Below are 20,974 nucleotides of genomic sequence, written 5' to 3'. Positions count from 1 at the left end.
GTACAGGCAGAAAAAGGGCCTTCCCCTCACACCCCCAAGTTTCCAGTACTCCACCAGCACCTCCCAGCCCACCGCCCTCGGCCGTGACGGGGAGCGGCTCCCCCGACCCCAAGGCGGGGGGGCAAACCCGGGCCGCCGTGAGGAGGGCTGCGGGCCACGGACAGCAGCCGCGGACACCCGCTGCCGCCCTCCCTCCGCCTCACGGGCGGCGCGGCGCGGCCTGGCTACAGCGGACACCCCGACCAACTTCCCCCTGCGCAATGAGGGGACGCGGGGGCGGCCGCCACGGAGCTCCCGCCTAGCCCCTCGCGCCCCAGGGGCTGCCCCGGGGCGGGCGGGCTCCGGCGAGCCCCTTGGGCGGAGGGCATAGAGGCGCGGGGACGGGCTGGCAGCTCGTCCCGGCCAGGGGCCAGGGGCCATGGAGCACCGCGGGCCCCGTGCCCGGCCGGGCTGCTCCGGTCACGGGCCGGGCCGCGGCCGCTCGGTTCTCCGGCGGCGCGGGGCTCCCCGGGCGGGCGGAGAGGAGGGGAGGGCCGGCAGTGGGGGATTCCTGGCCCCCCAGAGGAGGTGGGAGAGGCGGGGAGGGGAGGCTGAGGGGGAGGGGAGGCTGGGCTCCCGGAGAACGAGACGGGCACTCGCACAAAATCCTGCGGTTTCAGAGGAGTCCTGGCGGGCAGGGTAAGTGCTCTGGGGAGCGCCCCTGCTCCGCGGGGTGGGAGCGGGGAGGGATCCGGGCGGCCGCCCCGGGCGGGGTCTGCCCGTGGCTCGGGGCGGGGGCACGGCCTAGGGTCCGCTCCCCGCGGCGGGGTCGGTTGGAGGCGGTGGGGTTCGAGCCTCGGCGCTGCCTTCCTCGTCTGGGGACCGCGGAGAAGGGGGGATGGGTGTGCGTGCGCGGCCGTGCCAGGATCTGGATCCCCCCCGCCTGCCCACCCCCAAGCGCGTCAGGGCTTCGCCTCTCCCAGCCGAGCCTCCCCGCGGCCTCTCCGCGCTCTTTAAAATATATACGCGTATGCCCCAAAGCCGGAGAGAGTGAGGCAGTCCGGCAGGGGGAAGGGCTTTCCCGAAGAGCAGGGGCTGCCAAGAGGCGGAGGGAAGCGCCTCGCAGCTCCCCGCGCCCTGCCTCCATGCCGCTCTGCCGCCGCTCGCCTTCCTTCGGGCCGGAGGAAGGGCTGCGCGAAGGTAAATCCGGGCTGTCAGCCGCTGAGCGGAGCGCTACCAGCCCGCCCTCCCGCCCGCCGCCTCCTCTCTCCGGCCGCGGGGCTGAGGGGGAAGAGGCCGCGCTCCCGCCGGGAAGTTACTTTGTTAGCGAGTTCCCGTGGAGGCTGCGAGCCGCGGGTCGGAAGGAGGGCGGCTCCGTCGGCCCCGGGCAGGTGCGAGGGCACGGACCGCCCAGAGGGAGCTCGGGAGTAGCGGGTGCGGCGGTTCGGCCGGGAAAGGGGAGGTGAGAGCGGGAGAACTTTGGTGGGTGGTAGGAGAGGATCTGGTGACCTCCAAAGTTTTGTTCCGGGAGGAGTGTGTTCAGTAAGTTGCTCAGAATTCGTGCTGATCTTCGTGTCGTGCATCGCGCTGCTGCTTGGTACCCAGCACGCTCCGAGCAGCGGAGCGGGGGGAAAAAATAGACGATTGAAGAGGGTTAGGGAGGGGGGGGTTCGTTGCTTTTCATATACTTCACTGTTTTCTTTATGTTTGCGTTTCTGTGGTTTGCACGTTGGGATTGACAGCGTGAAATACATTCTGAAATGCGTATATTTGTGCGTGGCCAACACAGGAGATAGGGATGGGAAGTGTGCAGAATGAGGGCAGGTTTCAGACCTTCCTTTCTCTTTGGCAAATGATCAGTAGTTGAAGGTTTCTGCCTACACCATACATACCTTGATAATGCCTTAATTGGAAGATCTGCTGGTAATGTCCAGTATTGATAACCACTTCAACTTCAGTTAATGCCTAATGAATTTAGTAAGTAATTCAGGCTACGGAGCAAAGGAGCTTTAGTTATTCTGGATAAAATGATAACTGGGCAAGGTTATTAAACTTTGTGATAAGCTTCTGGTGAAGTGAGCTCAGTTTCTCAAGAGAGTATCAGTAGATATTTAAAATGCAGGACTACATTGAAAATGGGTATGGCTGGGATTTGGCTTCCAAGATGAGTGCATCTTTTGAGAAGACTGTTAAGTAGTCATTACAGGACTGTAACATGTGCTGGACCTGAGCGTGTTAAGCTGTGCTGTGCTGTAAATTTGCAGGCAGCGTAGGTATGTATTTTTTATTTTGCATATGATTTTTTTTTTTTAAATATTAAATGTGAGGGCTATCCCGTGTGTGTTACATAGATGAATTGATTGACTGTAATCATTAGCCACAGAATTTAAGTGGCATGTTCACACAATTCTAGCTTTGCTCCTCTCGTTTCCTTTGTTGTCTCAGGCTATCTGAGACAGAAGAATCTTAACGTTTCTTGCTTGCACACCATTGTCTGTCTCTTCTCTGTGCCTTCCTTCAGTCTAATTTAAAGCATTGTAACTGCTGTGAATACCTGTATGGATTCACATGGAGAAAAGTGTCTGTGTTAAAGATAAACAATTGTTCCTGTTAGACTAGAGCAAACCCTTCGTGCCCTGTGTGAAAACCTGTTAAAGTGTTATTATAGGGTGCTTTGGTATTAGTTTGTGGTACCAAACAACAAACAACACCAAAGCATGCACAGATAAAGCTGGTGCTCTGATCTTTGTTTAAACAGGTCATGGTTTTTCTTTAATGCTGTCTGCTCATTACAGGAACTGTCAGCAGAAATGTAAAGCGGACCGGAGTTCTGATTTGGAATACATTGCCTATTCTGACATCAGTGTTTCTGCTTCTTGACTTAATGATTACAGTGTTGTTCATGATCATATTTATCTAACCGAATTCATTGTAAAGAATTAGAAAAAAAAAAGTCCATGTTATGTTCTCTTAGGGAAGGAATATGATCAGATCTGCTGCCTCAGATGCTGTCCCTCTCACCTGAAGAGTTACACAGGAGAGGGCTTTTCTCTATTGTAGCAGAACGTGCAGTGGTATATGGAAAGGTTTCTGTTTTTTAAGTCAGCTAGAGTTATGCCACTGAATTATGAGAAAGCTCACGTTCCTTAGAACCAGCTGACCACTTAATTGATGTAGATGCTGTCTGTGAGAAGAAACTATCAGTGAATAAAAATGTGAGTATAAATCCGAGGATTTCAGTATTTTTTTATATGAAATCAGTTTTCATCTCAAATGCTTAATACATGTAGTAATAATTCCCTGACGCTCATTTGATTCCTGTTAAACCTTATTTCAAAGAATTGCAAGCAGCCAGGTTCAGAGAGGATATGTAGAATAATCTGAGGGAAGAGTCTTTCCACAGGGTACTGTTACATTAAGATATATTGGAGTGTTACAATGTACATTTTGAGATCTCCCAAGAAGACCAAACATAGTGCTGGAAATTGTGATTTGCATATACACCAGGTTGGGTTTTGTGAACATTGTCCATGGGTCAGTTGGGTCTGTGAGACAAGTGTATGAGACAAGTGATACAGTCTCCGATTGTTATTTCTAATAAATATATTTAAATGCACGTTCCTGCTTCAATCCTGAATCTTTCAGGTTTGTTTCAAAACACAAGCAAGGCTGTTAGTGTAAGGGGGTCCTTTAAGGTCACTGGACTGTTATTGTGTGACTTCCTCTTAGAAGGTCATCCTTAGAGGCTAATGTTATTATAAATAAAATACACATGAATGCAATGCTTGGGTAAGGTTATAGAATGACAGTCCAGTGTAAGGTACATTGCAAAAAGGAGCTTTTAGTGTAATGACTATTCACCTGCTTCTGCAGTGACCACCTCCAGAGGGTGAAGCAGTTCATCCTAATGTGACTGCTCACTGCTTGCTTTCATTGTTGAAACTATCAACAAGTGTGACAGTTTTGCTGTGATTTGATGTGACAGTGGGAATTATATTAGGATTAACAAATAACTGTCATGCTGTATATGTAGTAACTTGCAGTTGTAGCTGATTTGGTCTTCATTACACTAACCTAAATACAGACTGCTTTACTCTTTAAATAACCAGTATTTACCATGGGAGTAAAATTGGGCTCATAATGTCATTTAAATATAGTGCACTGTGTATGACAGAAGAGCCAAACAAATTCTTGTGTCTTAAGGATTGGTCATCCTTTATATAAATAATAAATATATATATATATATAAAGGATTACCTATATATATATATACACACACATACACACACACACACATATATATATTGAGTTGTAATACATACTTCCAGTTGCAAGCACTTGCCTCTTACTGATTGTGTCTTTTTAGTTTATATGTTTCTGCTAATAAGATTACTGTATTAAACATACATGACTTTTTTTTTTTTTTTTGCAAGCTGTCGTGATGCAGTATACTCTCCTGACCTTTCAGGTTCAGTTAATCTATCACACGTGTAGTCCAGCTTCTCTTACAGCAGGTGAGGGTCTTGTCATTCAGCCAAAGATTGGAGCTGACATAGCAGCTGTAGAAACAGCATATGAAGGAGACCAATGGTTACTGATATGTTTGACTATTTTTTTCTTTGCCTTCTCCTAATTGGTTACTTTGCTCAGGCTCCCTCTTTGCCAGCTCTCAGTTGCTTTGTGTTCCCTATGGCTCAAACATCCTGCATAACACTTACTTCCTTTTTTCCTCTTCTCACCTGCTCTATCATATATATATATATATATATGATATATATATATATATATATGTTTGTGACGCTAATCCTGCTTATTTTTTCATTCTCTTCAAATGTAAATGAAAGGAATGTTCTGTCATTGCCGTGATCATTTTTTTTTTTTCCTGCATTGCTGTATTATTTTTGTCCTACATCCTTGGAGTTTTGATAGACTGTAAGCTCTTCGGGGCGGAAGCTTTTTGCTGCTGTTTGATTGTACAGTGCCTTGCATAATTTATTCTTGGATTTCAGTTGGTCTGTGGACACTCGTGTAACAGTAAATAATAATACTGGAATTATGTCTTGTTTATGTAACAGCCTTCCTTCTGGTTTGAGGTAAACCAAAAATATATTGCTCAAAGCTTATCTTCACAGTATTGCTATTCTGATATATATCTTATTTTTTCCCTCAGAGCACATACTGAATCCATAGTGTGAGTTGGTTTTGGTAAAAGTTCAAGGTACCTTGGCTGCTGGAGAGGGAGTGGGATGGATAAAAATCCAGCTACAGCCAGTAGGTAACAAAATACCAAAAAATTGAATAGTAAATAGAAGACCTGACAACACCAAAAATATTCTGACTTTACCAGGTTGATCAAGTAAGGGAAAGAAAGAAAAAGAAAATCCAAAAATGTATAATGGTTTAATTCCACTGCTTTGATGTTTTCCTCCTAAATATTTGTTTCTCATTTCGGTCTTCCTTTACTATTCACCACTGGAACACTTGGCTTTGTTTTAACATCTTTTGGCTCAAATGAGGATTTGTAGTCCATCCAAATAAAACTGTTAAAAGAGTTCTTCAAACAGCCAGCAAACGAGGTGATGCAGTGTAGTGCGTGTACAGCTCAGAGCCACAATTAAGCAGCAGCTGGTCCAGCACTTTGCAGCGTGAGAGCTACCATCTGAGTTACCAAAACTGAAGTACTGTGGATGTGCTGTCTCAGTGTAGGTTTTCTACTGATTTTTGGTTCTCTCACAAATAGCCCCTCCTGTTTTAGGGAGGGCAGTGATTTGAAGTATCACTGTTGTGAAAAAGGTGCTGTAGGACAGGGTCTTCCTGATCTCCAACACTGTTTCAGAACAGTGTACCTGGGGCTTCTGTATTTCCTCTTTCCACGAAAGAAGAGATTGTTATCTTCGACACAGTTTCCCACGGAGCTTGGAGGTGGGCTCTCTGTGGGCATGACCTCATGTGTACAAGGAGTGAACGGTCCAACTTCTGTGTTACTTTATTCCTACCAGTTCTGGGATGGATACCTGGAAAAATAATAAGGGAAAACCCACTGACTCTCTCAAGTTTTGTGTCTATATAAAAACATATATAATATGTAGAAAGCTGTTAAAAACATTTCTTGATTCCTTCTAATAAGATTATACTTAAAGTAGTATTGCTGAAAGTATATTTACATGTAAGCTGTTGCATGTTCTGATTTACACGTTTGCATGCTTGTACTTTGGCATTTCATTCATCTTCAGCTGCAGGTGTTAGACTGGCAACTTTTATTTTCCTATTCTTGTGTATTGACATAGAGATCAGCAATCTTTCAAGTCTGTTTAGTATTAGATTTTCTTCCTGAAATCAGAGGCATATGGTAGCAACAGAGATTCATCCAAATCTGAACAATGCTTCTGGACTAAAAGGGAAGACTCTGTGAGCTGCCCTGCTAGCATCAACATGCCTTTGTGTGGAACAGCAACTCTACCTCTGTGTGCCCTCAGAATGTGGGAGCTGCTGCTTGTTTTGCTGTCTGCTACTTCTGTCCTCAGCCACCCCAGTACCAGCACTGTGCACTGCTGACCCATGAGCTAACCTGCTGGTGGAGGACACTGATTTTGAGTGCTTGCTTTAGAGTAACCTTAACTGGCTGCTAGGCATTTAGTATTAGGCTTTGTCATGTTCTGATAAAATGTTGATATCAGAGCAAACAGGCTAAATCATATGGATTTATTCTGCCCTCAGGTGAGGATGACCTGATTGGCTAAATTCTGTGCATTTATATTCTATTTCCATGGAAATTAGTTTGGATAAATTCTGTGGCACAAGTAACTTGGATTTGACCTGGTGATGCTTGTCCAGATAAAGGTTAAGAAATTAACATTAGGCAGTTCTCACGAAAGGGTAACAGAAAAGGCCAAAGTTCTTCAGTTGCAGATTTAAACCAAACTTTGTCTTCTTAAATATATGATGTTTCAGTACTTGCATATTCATTTTCTAAGCAAATATTTTAAGAGATTCGAGAGCTTCGTCAGATGATGTGCCCGAACTGCAGACTGAAATGTGGAATCAAAGCACTGCAGTCTTGGTTTACTCCTACTGAGATGACTATTTTTCGTAATTTTTCCACATAACCTGTATTTTAGCTATTTTTTCATTAAGATGACTATTGTCATTTTGGGACTTATAATTTTTTTTTCTGTATGAGCTTGGGATCTTCAGTAGCATAGCAGATTTTGAAACATTACCAGGGATGAAAGCTAATTTTTTAAGAGTGAAGAATGAATTTTGTGGCTTTTAGGCGTATTTATTTAAAATTTCCTTCCTTAGCAGTAATTACTTAAATAGATGAGCTGCATCAGCAGATATTTTTGGATAAATAGAGCAGCATCGAGCAAAACTATATTTTTCAGGGAAAAGATTTTATTTTCCTTAAGAAAAAATGTATCCATGCAAGTATTTTATTCAAATGTGATGTTTTATACATGCAGGGAAGACCGTACGTAGAGTTACAGTAAAGCATTTAGCCTTGGCAAATATTCAGTCTGTTTGTAGATCTTAGAGTACTGCAGCGTTTAAAATGTATTTGGTGTATTGTAAAGTCAAAGTTTAAGAAATAGACAGACCTGTATTATTAGTGGGTTGTTATTTATTTGTTTATTTAAATTGAGTAAATTAGCTGTTATTTGTATGGATGAGAACTTGTATCAGAAAATGATAGTCCTGATAATCCCAAATAAGATTTTCATATATAGAAGACTCAGTCATTGTGGTTTTGTGAACTTAGGTAAGTAAACTAGCACAAGTAATTTTAAATCATTACAAAGTGGATAAGCTAAGAAGGTTTTAAAGTGATAATTGTTTTAAATCAACACATTTACATTTTGTAGGCAAATGGATAATTTTGGTGTTTTCTGAATCCATCCATCTCTTTTTCTGTGTGCCGGGTCGGAGCTTTGACATAAAGTAGATGCAGTATTTCTTTTGAGGAAATTCCAAAGAAGTGAATGTAAGGGCACAATTCCAAAAGACAAATTATCTCATTTCCTACTTGCTATGTCTATAAAATATTTGCGTGACAGTTAAAGCTAAAAAAAACCAACAAACTATCAAATAGTGTTTGTTATTTATAAAGTAATGAGAGAAACATATATAATACTTGTGCTTGAGAGCAATGGAAAAAAATAATTTGGAGTAAAAGTTAATTTCAGTGACGAATGATGTCATACTGTGTTTGACAGGTCATTGTAATCAGCAAAAAAGAGTAACAGTGTGTTTTTGCATGGTGAGAAATAACTTGGGGGATTTAGTTTTTCCTAATGCACGGTAAGGTAATTATAATTACAGAGAAATAAAAAGTCTTACATAAGTCAGTGGATCTTTTCAAATAACAAAACAGGTTGCTCCATGACTTGTAGATCTACAGTTGAGAAATAGGTGGAATAAATGAACAGACAATAAAGCATTCTTCGACAGATGAAATATAAGTTTTGATAGATCGTGTGTTTCTTCTCATTGAAGTTGGTAGGATTTTGAGGCATCCAGGTAATTGAGAATTATGTCTGCTGTTATTTATCTGGGAGTAACTCAGACGTCTGGTGAGAAGATTCAGAACTGAGTATTATTTGATAACAGTTAGCAAATTCAGGTTTGCTAGTATAGAAAACCATCTCACATGTGTTTTTAAGACGGCCCAAAGGGTCTCCTTAATAAATTATAGAGATGATTTAGATTCTTTACCCATACTCTGAAGAGAGCTGAAACTGGAAGGCAGGATGCTTAGGATGCCTACCTATTAAAGGTAGAACATAAGAAAAAGTTTCTGAAAATGACAGAGAGTAGCAGAACATATGTGTTCTACTTAACAGGTGAGCCATGGTAGAGAGGCATTTTAAAGTTTTTATTCAGATTCTTGACCTTAAGACAACAAGCACAAACATCAGTTGATATCCTTACGTGTTGTGCCCTGAGAAGCAGACAAAGCAATGTATATTGCCACCTCTGGGCCCTCACAGAATTGACTGGTATGCTTGTTCCACTTTTACTGTGGTGATAAACCTGCGCTACAGAACTCCCTCTAATGTATACGTTTATTTGCTGCTTAACAGCAGAGATTTCTTGGAACATGGGACTTTGATGTGGTGCTGCCCTTCAATTGTGGTCTGCACTGAGCAGGTCTGAGGCACAGAGGCAGCCCAATGCCTTGTGCCAGGCCCGGTGTTATTGCCAAGCCTCTGTGTGTGCCGTGGATCAAGGTCTGGAGACTTGAGGGATGCTGCCTTGGCACAGTGCACCAGAGCTAAATTGACATTTAGGAAAGCTAACATTCTCAAATGCTGTCCTGCTTCAGTAAGCCTAGTGGGGCTAGCTTTCCAAGCAGGAATTCCAGCTCCCTGTGTTTCTAACATAGAACTCTGGGAATCTGGTAAGGGTTGAGGCACCACAAATGACACTACAGATGATAAAACAACACTTCAGATATCCTTGAGGAATCTGTTGATTCTTAAAATGTAGTTTAATACTCACAGTTACAAATTACATGTATGTAAAGCAGTTGCCATGGGGAAAGGAGGCTTGTATGTGCATGTTTCACTTCAATACATTGCACTTTCACTTACTTTTTAAATGCAACTGGTACAAAAAATTGTATTCATATAGAGGGCCTTATAAATCCCATCAGTAGAAGTGACATGAGTGACCTTAGAACCTACAAATGTCTCTGATGATGCTGCCTTCACTTCAAAGTCCATGATTGTGTTAAGAGCATTCAAATTCCTCATTTGTCAAGTGAATTTGCTTGGTCTCTTAAGGGAAGACTCGGTGGTTTTTGTTTGCCAGGACTTGCATTTAGTTTCACAAAATGAAGAGAAGGAAGAGGAGGGTTTATTACTTTGGAAAAGCTTTTATCTGCAGAGTGATTTGCTTGGCTCATCCTTTCCCACAGAATAATGCCTTTTTAGGATTGTTTCAGCATTCATTTTCTGATGACAGAACTGGAAATAGCAGCCTAATGCCATCGATTAGTATGGACTGTGCGAAATGGATATTTTCAACAGGAAAAAGAATAGTTTTCAGCCTATTTCTCATAGTAATCACTTTACTGGTTTCATTATGTTCACTTATTGCTGGACAGTCTGTTTGTGTGTGTATTGGGGGGGGGGAGATTTAAAACAAAAAATAACAGTAATTTGTTATCACAAAGCCAAACACTAGGGGTTTTAATAGTGTTATTCTGACAATTGGTACCACTGCTGCTGAATGTTATGTGGCACTTTTTTTTAAATTTCCCCCCATTTTTTTTTTCTTTTAAATAAAGAGCCTGCTCCTCTGTGTAGAGAATGACCTGACAGCCTATGAAGAACAGCTTACCCTCAGTATAGGGAACAACCTGAACTCTTGGTGAAGCTCTAGGAGGGGTTTTCTGCTTACCAATATTCCAAGATTACCAGTATTCAGTTTCTATTGGAAGGTATCCCCATGACAGGGAGTTGGACTAGATGGTCTTTAAGGTACTTCTCACCTCAGACCATTCTACGATTCTCTGATTTGCACAAGAAGCGTGTATGTGATTTTGTGGTCTATCAGAAGCTCTCATGTGCTTTGTTAAGGTATTTTAGTGCTGTTGTATCACTGGCTTTCCCTGAAAAAATACAGCTTTGATGTTTTATAGCTGCATGAAGATGGCTTTTTTTACTACTGCATTTTATTTCTTCATTGACTCCCCAAATCCCAGCTCGTCATACTCTCTGAACAAAACGTGTTTTCTGTAGCTTCCACTGACCTAGTACCTGCTTCTCTTCTTTGTTCATGGTATCTCACTGTTGCTGATGCAATATCTGGCAGTTTCACCTCTTCAGCTTTCTTGCTGTGATGTGCTCCAGCCATGTTAAGCCTTTTGATCTCCAGGTTTTTTGTAACTAGAGTTTTATTTCTTATTTGTAGCTTGTTCTTATCATCGATGTCATCAACACCATCAGTATTTTATCTTGATTTCTAATTATTGTTTCAGTGACGTCTACTTGAGCTGTGTTGTTCTTAAGTCTAGATTCTTATATCTTATTTCTGGAATAGCTGACAAGAAGTCTCAGTATTGCTTGTAGGATTGAGACAAAGAGTAGATGATAGCAGTGGAGGTGATGGAATAAGATCTAATGAGAGACAGTGGGCAAGAGTGTGCTGAAGGTTGTACAGAAAATGAAATAGAATCTGGGAGAGAAGTGAGATTAAAATAAAATATTGGCCTGAAGTGTGTGTGGGGGGGGGGGGGGGGAGGGGGGGGGAGGGGTTGGGAGAAGAAGAAGGAAAGGGATGCATAGAAAGGCTGGAGAATTGATGTTAAAATTAAGATGCTGGCTATACTAGAAATTCCAGGCTGAGAAAGTAAAAAAAATTTAATATTCTTTTTTAATTTTGAGAACTGAATTCAGCAAATGACTTAAATATATGTTTGACTGGGAGCACCTACCTGATCCAATAATTCCTTAGGATAGGTGGTGACCCATATAGTTTATGGCCTGATGCAAAGCCTGCTGAAGGTGGTCTAGCAGTGTCCATTGTATACAGCAGGCTTTGGATCAAGCCTCTTTGAACCTTTGAGCACATGTTAAAAAAGGCACCTGAAAGATAATGTATGGAGAACATTCCTGACATCAGTAAGGAAATGGCTTAGCTGGTTTAATAGCTTTTTCTCAGTCTGTGATTCTAACAGCCAGGTTTGTGATATTTATTTTAGTATTCATGTTCTTGCAGTCCTTTTTACATTTCCCTGTTTTTCTCTGGCAGACATCCCGCAGCTCCATAAGTCTGGGGGAAGAGGATGGTTAGCATGTTGTTGCTGTGGGGATTTGAGTCTTAGTGCTCTGTGTTGGTAATGCTGGGCATATAAATTTTAAAACTTGCATACTAGAGATGCAGATAATTATTTCCCCACTATATTTTATACTCTGGTCTAGGCAAGAAAGAAATTTCAGTGTGTTAAAAGAAGATAAAGTTACGATTGTAGGGACTATTGGAAATGGAAACAGAAAGAGGGGAGTAATGGGTGTCAGTCTAGTTATCAGTCAAGCTAGAAAGAGACAGCTTGTTCTGTCGAACACGAAGAATGTTCGTAGTCAGCCAAACACTTATGCAGGAAAGCAGCCCTAGACTGAAAGGTAAGGTTCAAAGACATCTGTGTATGTTTCTGAAATGAGCTTGAATGAAGCTAGCTATTGAATTATGCTTACTGATTATGCGTGTTACAGTATTTGATTTTTGTTTAGCATAAGCTATTCATCCAATTGCTAGCTATCTTATTTTTATTGCAGTATTTGTCTCTTTTTTTCTTTTCTTCCCACCCCCTCTTGCCTTGGATGCTTTTTACGTGTCCAGAGTTGACACTGGATGACTGTCATTGGGCAGAAGGCTTAGCGATGCTGTGATGTCTCTCTTTTTCTTTTCTTTTTTTCCTTTTAAGTGAGACATGTTGCCTTCCAATTTCCTACAGATTCATGTGGTGAACTTCTTGCTTAATGTCTGTGGCTAGCATCCTCGCAGGCTTGCCTAATGGTGTGATTCACATGCTCTCCCATGTGCAGCGATTGATTCCCTGCTTAAAGGAGCTTTTCAGCACTAAATGATGCATCTGTGGTGTACTTGCTGTGCTTAGTTTTGTTTGCAAACAAAGGGGGGAAAAAACATTACTTTGAATTAGTTTGTGTTGATAAGCACAGATTTTCCCCTTACTTGGGAAGAAAAAGTAGAGCTTAAGAGTGCACATTGGGGTGCCAGGGTCCATCTGCTTCTCCTCTCCTTTGACGTATCACTTAAGAGCAGTCATAGAAGATAGGACTAAACAGGGGGGTAACAAAAATGTGTCTTGTCTGCTTTGGGCACTGTGGGTTTCCTAAGGCCAATGGGAGATTCTTGGTCCTGCCAGGCAGTGCCTTAATGCCTTTGCAGCTTCAGTTCAGCTATGTGTAAGGTGGGCATGAGCCTTGAATTATAAAACACAGAGTGTTTTTTAAGGTAATTTGAAATCCTCATGTAGAGCTGTGGAGTCATATATTATTAATCATACTGGAGAATATTTCTAGAAGTCTCCAGTCCTAATGTTTTCTCGCAAACACAAGTAGGTTCACTAGGAACAGTTTACCCCCTATAAAATGCCTGACCGTGCCCATTCAAACTTCTTTACAAAAGCTTCATTTATTACAGGAAGCTCCTCAGGGAGGATTCTTCACATCTGCCATCATAATTTCTTATTTCCTAAGCGCTGCAATTTGTACTTGATTATTCTTAGAAGAATCGTGCCTCCCTTCCCTCCCCCTGCTCTGGCACATTCCATTGTGCTGCTGCTAGTTCATGTAGCCTGCACGCAGCATCTGAGAGTGTTTAAACCCAAATTTTTATCTGTTGTTATTCTACTATTTCTTTACCCCATTTTTTAATTTTTTTTTTTAGGGGGTTGGGGGGGGTGGGGGCAGCTGCTTTTTTATTCTCCGACAGGTTTTCTGTGGGTTGTTAGCGACATTGGCATGTCATCATTTTGCAGCCATTCAGCAGGTAACAAAAACGAACTGAATCTCTCATTCCAGCTTTCTAAGGACAGGTTTCCCAAAACAAATATACACCACCTCTTCATGGAGCACTTAATATCTCTAGTAGATAGAAGGACTGAAGCCCAGGTTTTTGAAGATACTTAGGTACTTGACTCCCACTAGAACTGATTAGACCTAGGTACCTATAAAAAACTTTAAAACTTTGAGTGACTGTGAAGACCTTCCTCATCCATCACTTGGCAATGGTCCCATCAGAATGGAAGTATTTCATATCAGCAAGGTCACATAAAAAACTTGTAGTTCTGCTTTCCAGAAACTGCTCATATCAGATGAATTGCTGCATTCTACCATAGCTTTTCTTGAAATACAGCTTCTGAAGCAGATTACTTATATTTGCTAGAGGAAAAAAGCCCTTGCTTACATAAAAATAAATGTTTAAGGCAGACAACTTTTAAAAATGACACAACGTTATACTGCAAAAATACCCACCTGTATTCCTTATAATCCATTTTTTATTAAAACTGAGAAATAAAAGTAAAATTCACATTTAAATTACATTCTGCTGTTTCTAGGGGATACTCTTTACATTCCATTTGGTTTCACTTTGCAGTTCCTCTACTCATTTTCAGTACTGTTGTTATAGACGTATGTAACCTTCAGAGAACATTTATTCCCAAACATAAAACCTCTATGGATTTTGCCGTTTTATATTTAATAACATTTACCTCTGTGTTAGACTTCAAATATATGTGTGTGTGTGTGTATTTATATGTGTATATATACACATATACACACACACACACACATATTATATATAAATATTATATATATATATATATTATAAAATATATAAAAATAGTTTTATAAAAATATATATTATATATATATATATATATATATATATATATATATATATATATATTCCCCCATTGAATCCAGATTTTGGAGCTAGTGCTAAAAAGGGAATGTGTTTGAAGTGGGGAAGTTGTCTTGTATGTATCAGGTCCTTCTGGTTGCTGCAGAGCCCGGATCATGTGTGTGGAAAGCTGAGTTTGTTTTATTCCTTTGGATTTGAAGAACAAACACTCGCATTGCATCCCATTGTTAAATGGCATAGACTTTCTTAAGAATTGGTAAAACTGATTCTTTTTAATTAAATCACACTTTAGTCACGCACAGATGCGTATTCAGTTTCAGGTTTGGGGCTTTCTTGGAGGGAAATGGGATATAAACATTCAACAATTCAATCAGGAAAAAAAAGTAAATGTGTTGATGAGACATCAATATTTGACACACCATTCTGTATTAGATCTGTATTAAATGTCTGAAATGTTTGAGCAAGTTGTCTCCCATATTCTGTTGCAAGCTTACTTCCCCCTCCCACTTCCCGCCCTCAACTGAAGTGTGTTCGTCAGATTGCTGAATTGGAAAGGTTTGTAATGAATTCTTTGAGCTCTGCCTCTTCCTCCTTACCTCCTCCTTGATTTTCGTCTCATAATAAATAAAGTAAATCTTAAAACAGATTAACTGTCAAACAGTAATGCTCTGTCTCTTCCATCTACTTTTAGGTTTTTCAAAGAGAGGTGTGCTGATTAGGTAAGATGTCATGGTCTTTTCCCGTCGATGTAGGAAGATAGCAGATATGATTGCCTGAAAAAGCAGAGCTACCCAGTGCAAGCATGGCTTTCGCGCAGTCGCACATTATGGCAGCTAGAAGGCATCAGCACAGTAGACTCATAATTGAAGTGGATGAGTACAGCTCCAACCCCACACAGGCTTTCACGTTCTACAACATTAACCAGGGACGTTTTCAGCCCCCACATGTGCAAATGTAAGTATTACAGTTTTGTTATTGCTCTAGCACAGCCTTCTGAATTGTTATTGCCTTGTCAATGTGGTATTTGATGGACCAGTCAAAAAGAACGCGAGAAAAACTGTTTTGCTGCCTTTCTAATAATAATTACTACAATGATACAAAATCAGTCCATTTGGGAAGTATAAGTACTTTGATAGAAAGATCACTCCACTAGCATAACTTTAATACATAATAGTATAAAAAAAATAAATAAACATCTAGCCATGATAATAAAACAAGAAATTCTACAGGGCTGATACTCTCTGCAATCTTAATAGTTGTTTGTTTGCATTGTGCACTTCCCTATTGATGTAAATAGCTTTTGAAGTACCAAGCTTATATTTGTACAACAGATATTGTTTGGTTAGTTATATTACAGACACATACAAGAAAAAAATGACATCAATAAGTAAAATGGTGTGGGCATCCATCCGACAACTTACTTTCATATCGATGCACTGAAGATGCCAAGTGCCTAAAGAGTAATTAAAATAATGTGTTTGTTTCTGACTTCTTATATAATGACAGCATCAGTAAAATTAACTGCTCTAAATGATTTACTTGTACCGTAAAGTGGAGAATTATAATTACAAAATGAAACCTGCCATAAAATTTAAAGCCAGAAGGAAGAGCAAAACAGTAAAGCTATTACAAATAAATTAAGTATAAAAATCTACTGTAAAATACTTTTATAGGGAATAAAAATGTCTGCTCCATTTTATTGTGTTTATTAAAGAGGAAAGCAGCCTTATCTTTAGATGAGAGGACTGGTGTTAATTTCTATTTATTTATTTATTTATTTAATTATTTAATTATTTTAAGGAAAGCTTTTTCTTTTACCAAGTCTGAATAAAATATCCCCTCATTCACATTTTTGATATTTAATATGAATTGATAATTTCCAGACATAGACCATGATTTCTGCAGTTGAAAATGTCAGCAGTTATGAGTGGTTGAATGTTGTGTGTCTGTTTAGTGAATGCTTATGTATATCTTTTGGCATAAATAGATACTTTGTTATATATATATATTATATACACAGACACACACACACACACACACACAAATATATATATATATGTATGTATATATGTGTATGTATGGAGACTGACATAGAGCAGGGTGATGAGCAAACATTTGTTTTTTGAGGGCAGTGTGTTAGCTTGTAATCTGTGTTGGGGTTTTTAGGTACTATTGAAATGCAAACAGTAGAATGAGTTGAGTGTCAGCAGTGGTAAACATCTTTTGTTTATAGAGCTGGCAAATGTTAGCAAAAGTACAAACAAACAAATGTGGGTTTAGAAGTACTTTTATAAATGAAAATGCTAAATGCAGGTTACTTTATTTGTCGAAGCTTGGCCATTCTTCATGTATATTCAGGCAGTTCCTGGACACTCTGAACTTGTTCTCTGGATCTAATAGCTGAGTGTGTTTTACTGCACTGAAAATAGGTTTTTTATTAGAATCATAAAATCACCAAGGTTGGTAAAGACCTCCAAGATCATCCAGTCTAACTGTCTCACAGTATTCCACACTAAACCATGTTCCTCAGAACCACATCTAAACATTTCTTGAACACCTCCAAGGACGGTGACTCCACCGCCTCCCTGGGCAGCCTATTCCAGCATCTGACCACCCTTTCTGAGACAATTTTTTTTCTAATATCAAGCCTGAACTTCCCATGGTGCAACTTGTGACAGGACAAGATGGAATGGCTTCAAGATATGCAGGAGAATAGGCCAATCCCCACATCGTTACAGTCTCTGTTCAGGTTGTTACAGGGAGCAAAAAGGTCTCCTCCCAAGCCCCTCTTTTCTAGACTAAACAAATAACTGCTTGGTACTCAACAATATGCAGCTTGAATTTCTAACCAGTGGCAAACAAATCATGTTACCAGAGGGCTGAGAAAATCAACTATATCTTCAACAAGTTCAATGTTTAAGCAAATAGTTGAAAATAAGCTATCCTTAGAAAACTATTCCTTAGAAGAATTTAGCTCTCTCTTACAAATGATTAAAGAAACTTGTGCATGCAGAAAAACAGGTTAAATAAATTGAAACATATACCACAATCTGACCTGCTTTTTTTCTTGGTACAGAAATTGTAAAGAATGTTTCTGATTACCATCAGGATTGCTTTTGCTTCCAGTGAATAGAGCAGTGACAAAGAAAGAGAAGGTATATACAGTGTGTAACAAAAGCACCTTTATTCACATAATGGTTGGTGAAATCTCAACTTTAACGTGTAGAAGTTTTGTCATTAACTTCAGAGAGGAAAGGGCTTTGCCTCGTCTGTGTATAGGCCAAAATACGTAGGTTGCAGCCAATCATAAACACGCTTCAGATAGACCCGTTAACATCTGATCTTGTGGTAAAGTACTTGAATTGCAGTTATTTCTGTTGCTCATCTACTGAATCCAATTCTTCTTGGGTCCTCAGTGCAGTTCTACTAAACTTTTTGGCGTACTGACAACAGTTCTGTAGCCCCATCTTAGTCTATCGTTCTCATGCTTGTGAGATGACTGGATTGCCACTGGCAGGAGGAGTGGCAGATTTTGACAGTGTTCTCAGATTTATCAGTCACTCCTAAGAAGTTCTTGTCTTCTGTTTTTTGGGAACCTCCTCTAAAGTCTGGTCTAAAAACTCATTCTTATCACTTTTTTTGTTTTGTTTTTTTTCCCCCCTGAGGTTTTAACTTTGCTTTTCAGTTTCTTAGCAAGTTTACATGTTGTTTTATATTAAAAAAACAGCATTTTTGCAAAAAAAAAAAATCAGATCTTTCTTTCTCTGCTCATGCTGCAAGTGCATTGAGTGTTGGTGTGACAGCGGCTGTGGCAACGTGTTACCCAAAAATATGAGGATCCAGCCTTCAGAAATCATTTCTAATAAAACTTAGATGCATTTGTGAAATCTGACGTATGTTTTTGCCTATATATGGCGTCACTGTGTGCATACCACTTCAGCATGAAAATGTGCATCTTGTTTATTTGTGGGGTTTTTTTTGTTTGTTTGTTTGTTTTTAGTGTTGATATCTTTTCTCCATGAACACTATTTGACCCGCTGCATGGGCTCTGAAAGTTAAGCATATCTCAGCAGACAGGAAAATGCTGTCCACACCCCCTCCCTCCTCATCCAAAGAAACAGCAAATGTATTGCACACTTGGTTTGCTGTGGTAAGACCCTTGTTTTTCCATTTAATTCTGATGCAGCAACAAGGGAAATACATGCTACCCCCTGAGGAGGAACTCTGTGAATTAAATGCAGTATCCTTTATGCAAACTGAACCTTAAAACAACCCTCACTCTGTAGTCCAACCATTCTCCATCCTATGCTACTACCCATGGTACCTCCACTCACAGTCCATAGAGCTTCCTCTGTGTCAGCTCTCATCCCTGGGAAACAGAGGCATTTGTAATACCTTGTTGCAATCATGTAGCTGCAGTGTTTGAGGTTGTGACCTCTCATACCGGTGCACCCCATCTAAATCTTTTCTATGGCCTTCACCCAGCATACGTACTCCCTCAGCCGTGCACATAGTGTTTGCATCTTCTGTGTCTCAGGGTCCAAATGTTTCACTTTTTCGACTGAGTTTTACAGTTTTTATTACGTGCTTACTTAGATGTAATCTAAGTGCGCTGACATGCATGTTATGCTGGGTGCTCACTGGGTAGAATCTGATCATGGCTGGCTTTTCTTCTTACTCACATGTCATTATTTTCTGCTCAAAACAGGAAGTTTGGAGAGAGTTGAAGGGTACTCATCATGGTTTCTCTAGTATCGCTGTAAAAAAATTAGCAGCAAAACCACCTCGCAAATAGCTGAAGCTTAGTGTGCTAGATTCAAAACAAAACAAAGCCACTGCACTTCTTCCTAAAACCTGTAAGAAAGATGGATGCAATGTAATTTATTCATACTCAATTTTTATAATTACAAAAAAATGCTAAGAATGTTTATATTTAGTATGACGTGAAGACTTAGATTATATCCATTTATTGTGTGAAGTTGTCAAAAGTTCCTCAGTATCCATACATATAATAGAATTCTTCTTTCACTTCAGGAAAAAACTGTGTGATTAGAAATGTTTATCTTACATCTTTCAAGTAATAAGATGTCTTCGGGTAATTTACCCAACAAACTCAGGGGCGGTGTTCTTAATAACAAAGATCTCTAACTTTTTTTCTGTGTTCCTTTATATAATACCAAGATCCTGAACTGAAGCACAACCAGTAAGGAATGTATTACATGTGGCAATAGTGAAGAAAAGTAGTTTTGTTTTTCCTTTCAGGATGACTGTTTTAAAAGTAAAATAATTCATAGTATTTCTGTATACCTCTCTGGTGATGCAAATATAATTCTTGCATCTCTGACTTTATAATTTTATTCCACCAGAATTCCCTTACTGGAATAGCAGATAATGGTATAGCTGTATATGGATACGTTTGCTTCTATATATTCTAACTATAGCTAGAGAGTAAAAAGACTGAAAGAGTTGGAAATAAGTATGCCTCACATAGCAGAGAGGTGTTTTCTGCTTTACTCTTCTAACTTATAAGCTGTAAGTCTCAGCAAACTTGTTTCTTTTTCTCAGTTCTGAATACTGAGATTGGGTTCTGAACAATGCAGCCTCACCCCTCACAGCATCTGATTTCATTTAGTATAATTAAGCCCAGAAAGTTACCACAATAGTCAGACTTGAACGTACATATACAGCTGTTGTCGGAATGATTCTTATCTTGCATTGCATTAGCAGACTGAAACATATCTCCAAAATGTATTAATTAAATTTGCTGGAATTATATAACTTGCTGAAAAAAGTTATAATTAAAAAATGCATTTTAAAATGTATTTATGTATCTGAAATAAATCTTTTCTCTGTGTACCATGTAATCATATTTAAACAATAAAACAGGATAGCACTCTTCCTTTGAATCTGTTGATGCCTTTGATTTATTTGTAAGTTTTCGTTTGAGAGTTACTGCCATAGTTCAGTTTCTCTCGCTTAATCTCTTTAATTTAATCCAACAAATACTGAGAATGTTGTGATGTGAACATCAAGGATTTTTGTACCTCCCATTAGTGTTAGTTTTGTTTTAATAAATCTCTTCCATCAGACAGATCTATAAGACTGTGTAATCTTTTGTAAAGGTAAAAATTAGTATTAGAATTGCAAATTAGACACTGGAAGTTCATATGTACTTTATAACCTTGTTATGATGCATTTCCTGCAGGGTTGATCCGGTGCCCCATGATGCTCCCAAACCTCCAGGGTATACTCGATTTGTCTGCATTTCTGATACTCACTCGAGAACTGATCCCATCCAAATGCCATATGGAGATGTGTTAATACATGCTGGTGATTTCACTGAGCTGGGACTTCCTAGTGAAGTAAAAAAATTCAACGAGTGGCTAGGTAGGTACTGAAATCTGTGTGGATTTGAAAGTAAATTTGTTTACTCAATGTATCTGCCCCTTCTGCCTCCCAATAATAACCACCATGCAGTTGGGTATGATGAATATTAATTTGTCTTAAATTTGAATGGCAATGAGCAGGAATCAGATATTTCTTTTTCTTTTTTTTTTTTTTTTTTACAAGATTTTTTTTTCTTTTGCAATTTTCCAACGGAGCAAAT

General features: G+C 39.9%; 1 protein-coding gene across 12 annotated transcripts in view; it reads left to right on the top strand.

Annotated features, from left to right (window-relative positions):
• The first annotated feature begins 218 nt into the window (after positions 1-218).
• The window catches only part of MPPED1 (metallophosphoesterase domain containing 1), a 63,107-nt gene continuing 42,351 nt past the window's right edge, over positions 219-20,974 (top strand). For 2 of the 12 annotated variants that reach the window (XM_085517956.1, XM_085517918.1), the window contains exons 1-3: positions 258-678; positions 15,059-15,321; positions 20,573-20,758. In XM_085517956.1, coding sequence (XP_085374082.1) covers positions 15,170-15,321; positions 20,573-20,758 — 338 coding nt within the window. In that variant the 5' untranslated portion in view covers positions 258-678; positions 15,059-15,169. Of the gene's footprint in view, positions 679-749; positions 1,522-1,764; positions 2,253-3,142; positions 3,195-3,400; positions 4,494-15,058; positions 15,322-20,572; positions 20,759-20,974 lie in introns of those variants that run through there. The other 10 variants (XM_085517932.1, XM_085517965.1, XM_085517940.1 and 7 more) reach the window with 10 other exon arrangements.

The sequence above is a fragment of the Coturnix japonica genome, chromosome 1, assembly GCF_054131305.1.
Source record: "Coturnix japonica strain WE chromosome 1, WE-NBRP24, whole genome shotgun sequence".
In the NCBI taxonomy this organism is placed as follows: domain Eukaryota; kingdom Metazoa; phylum Chordata; class Aves; order Galliformes; family Phasianidae; genus Coturnix; species Coturnix japonica.
This window is presented reverse-complemented; position numbering and strand designations above follow the sequence as displayed.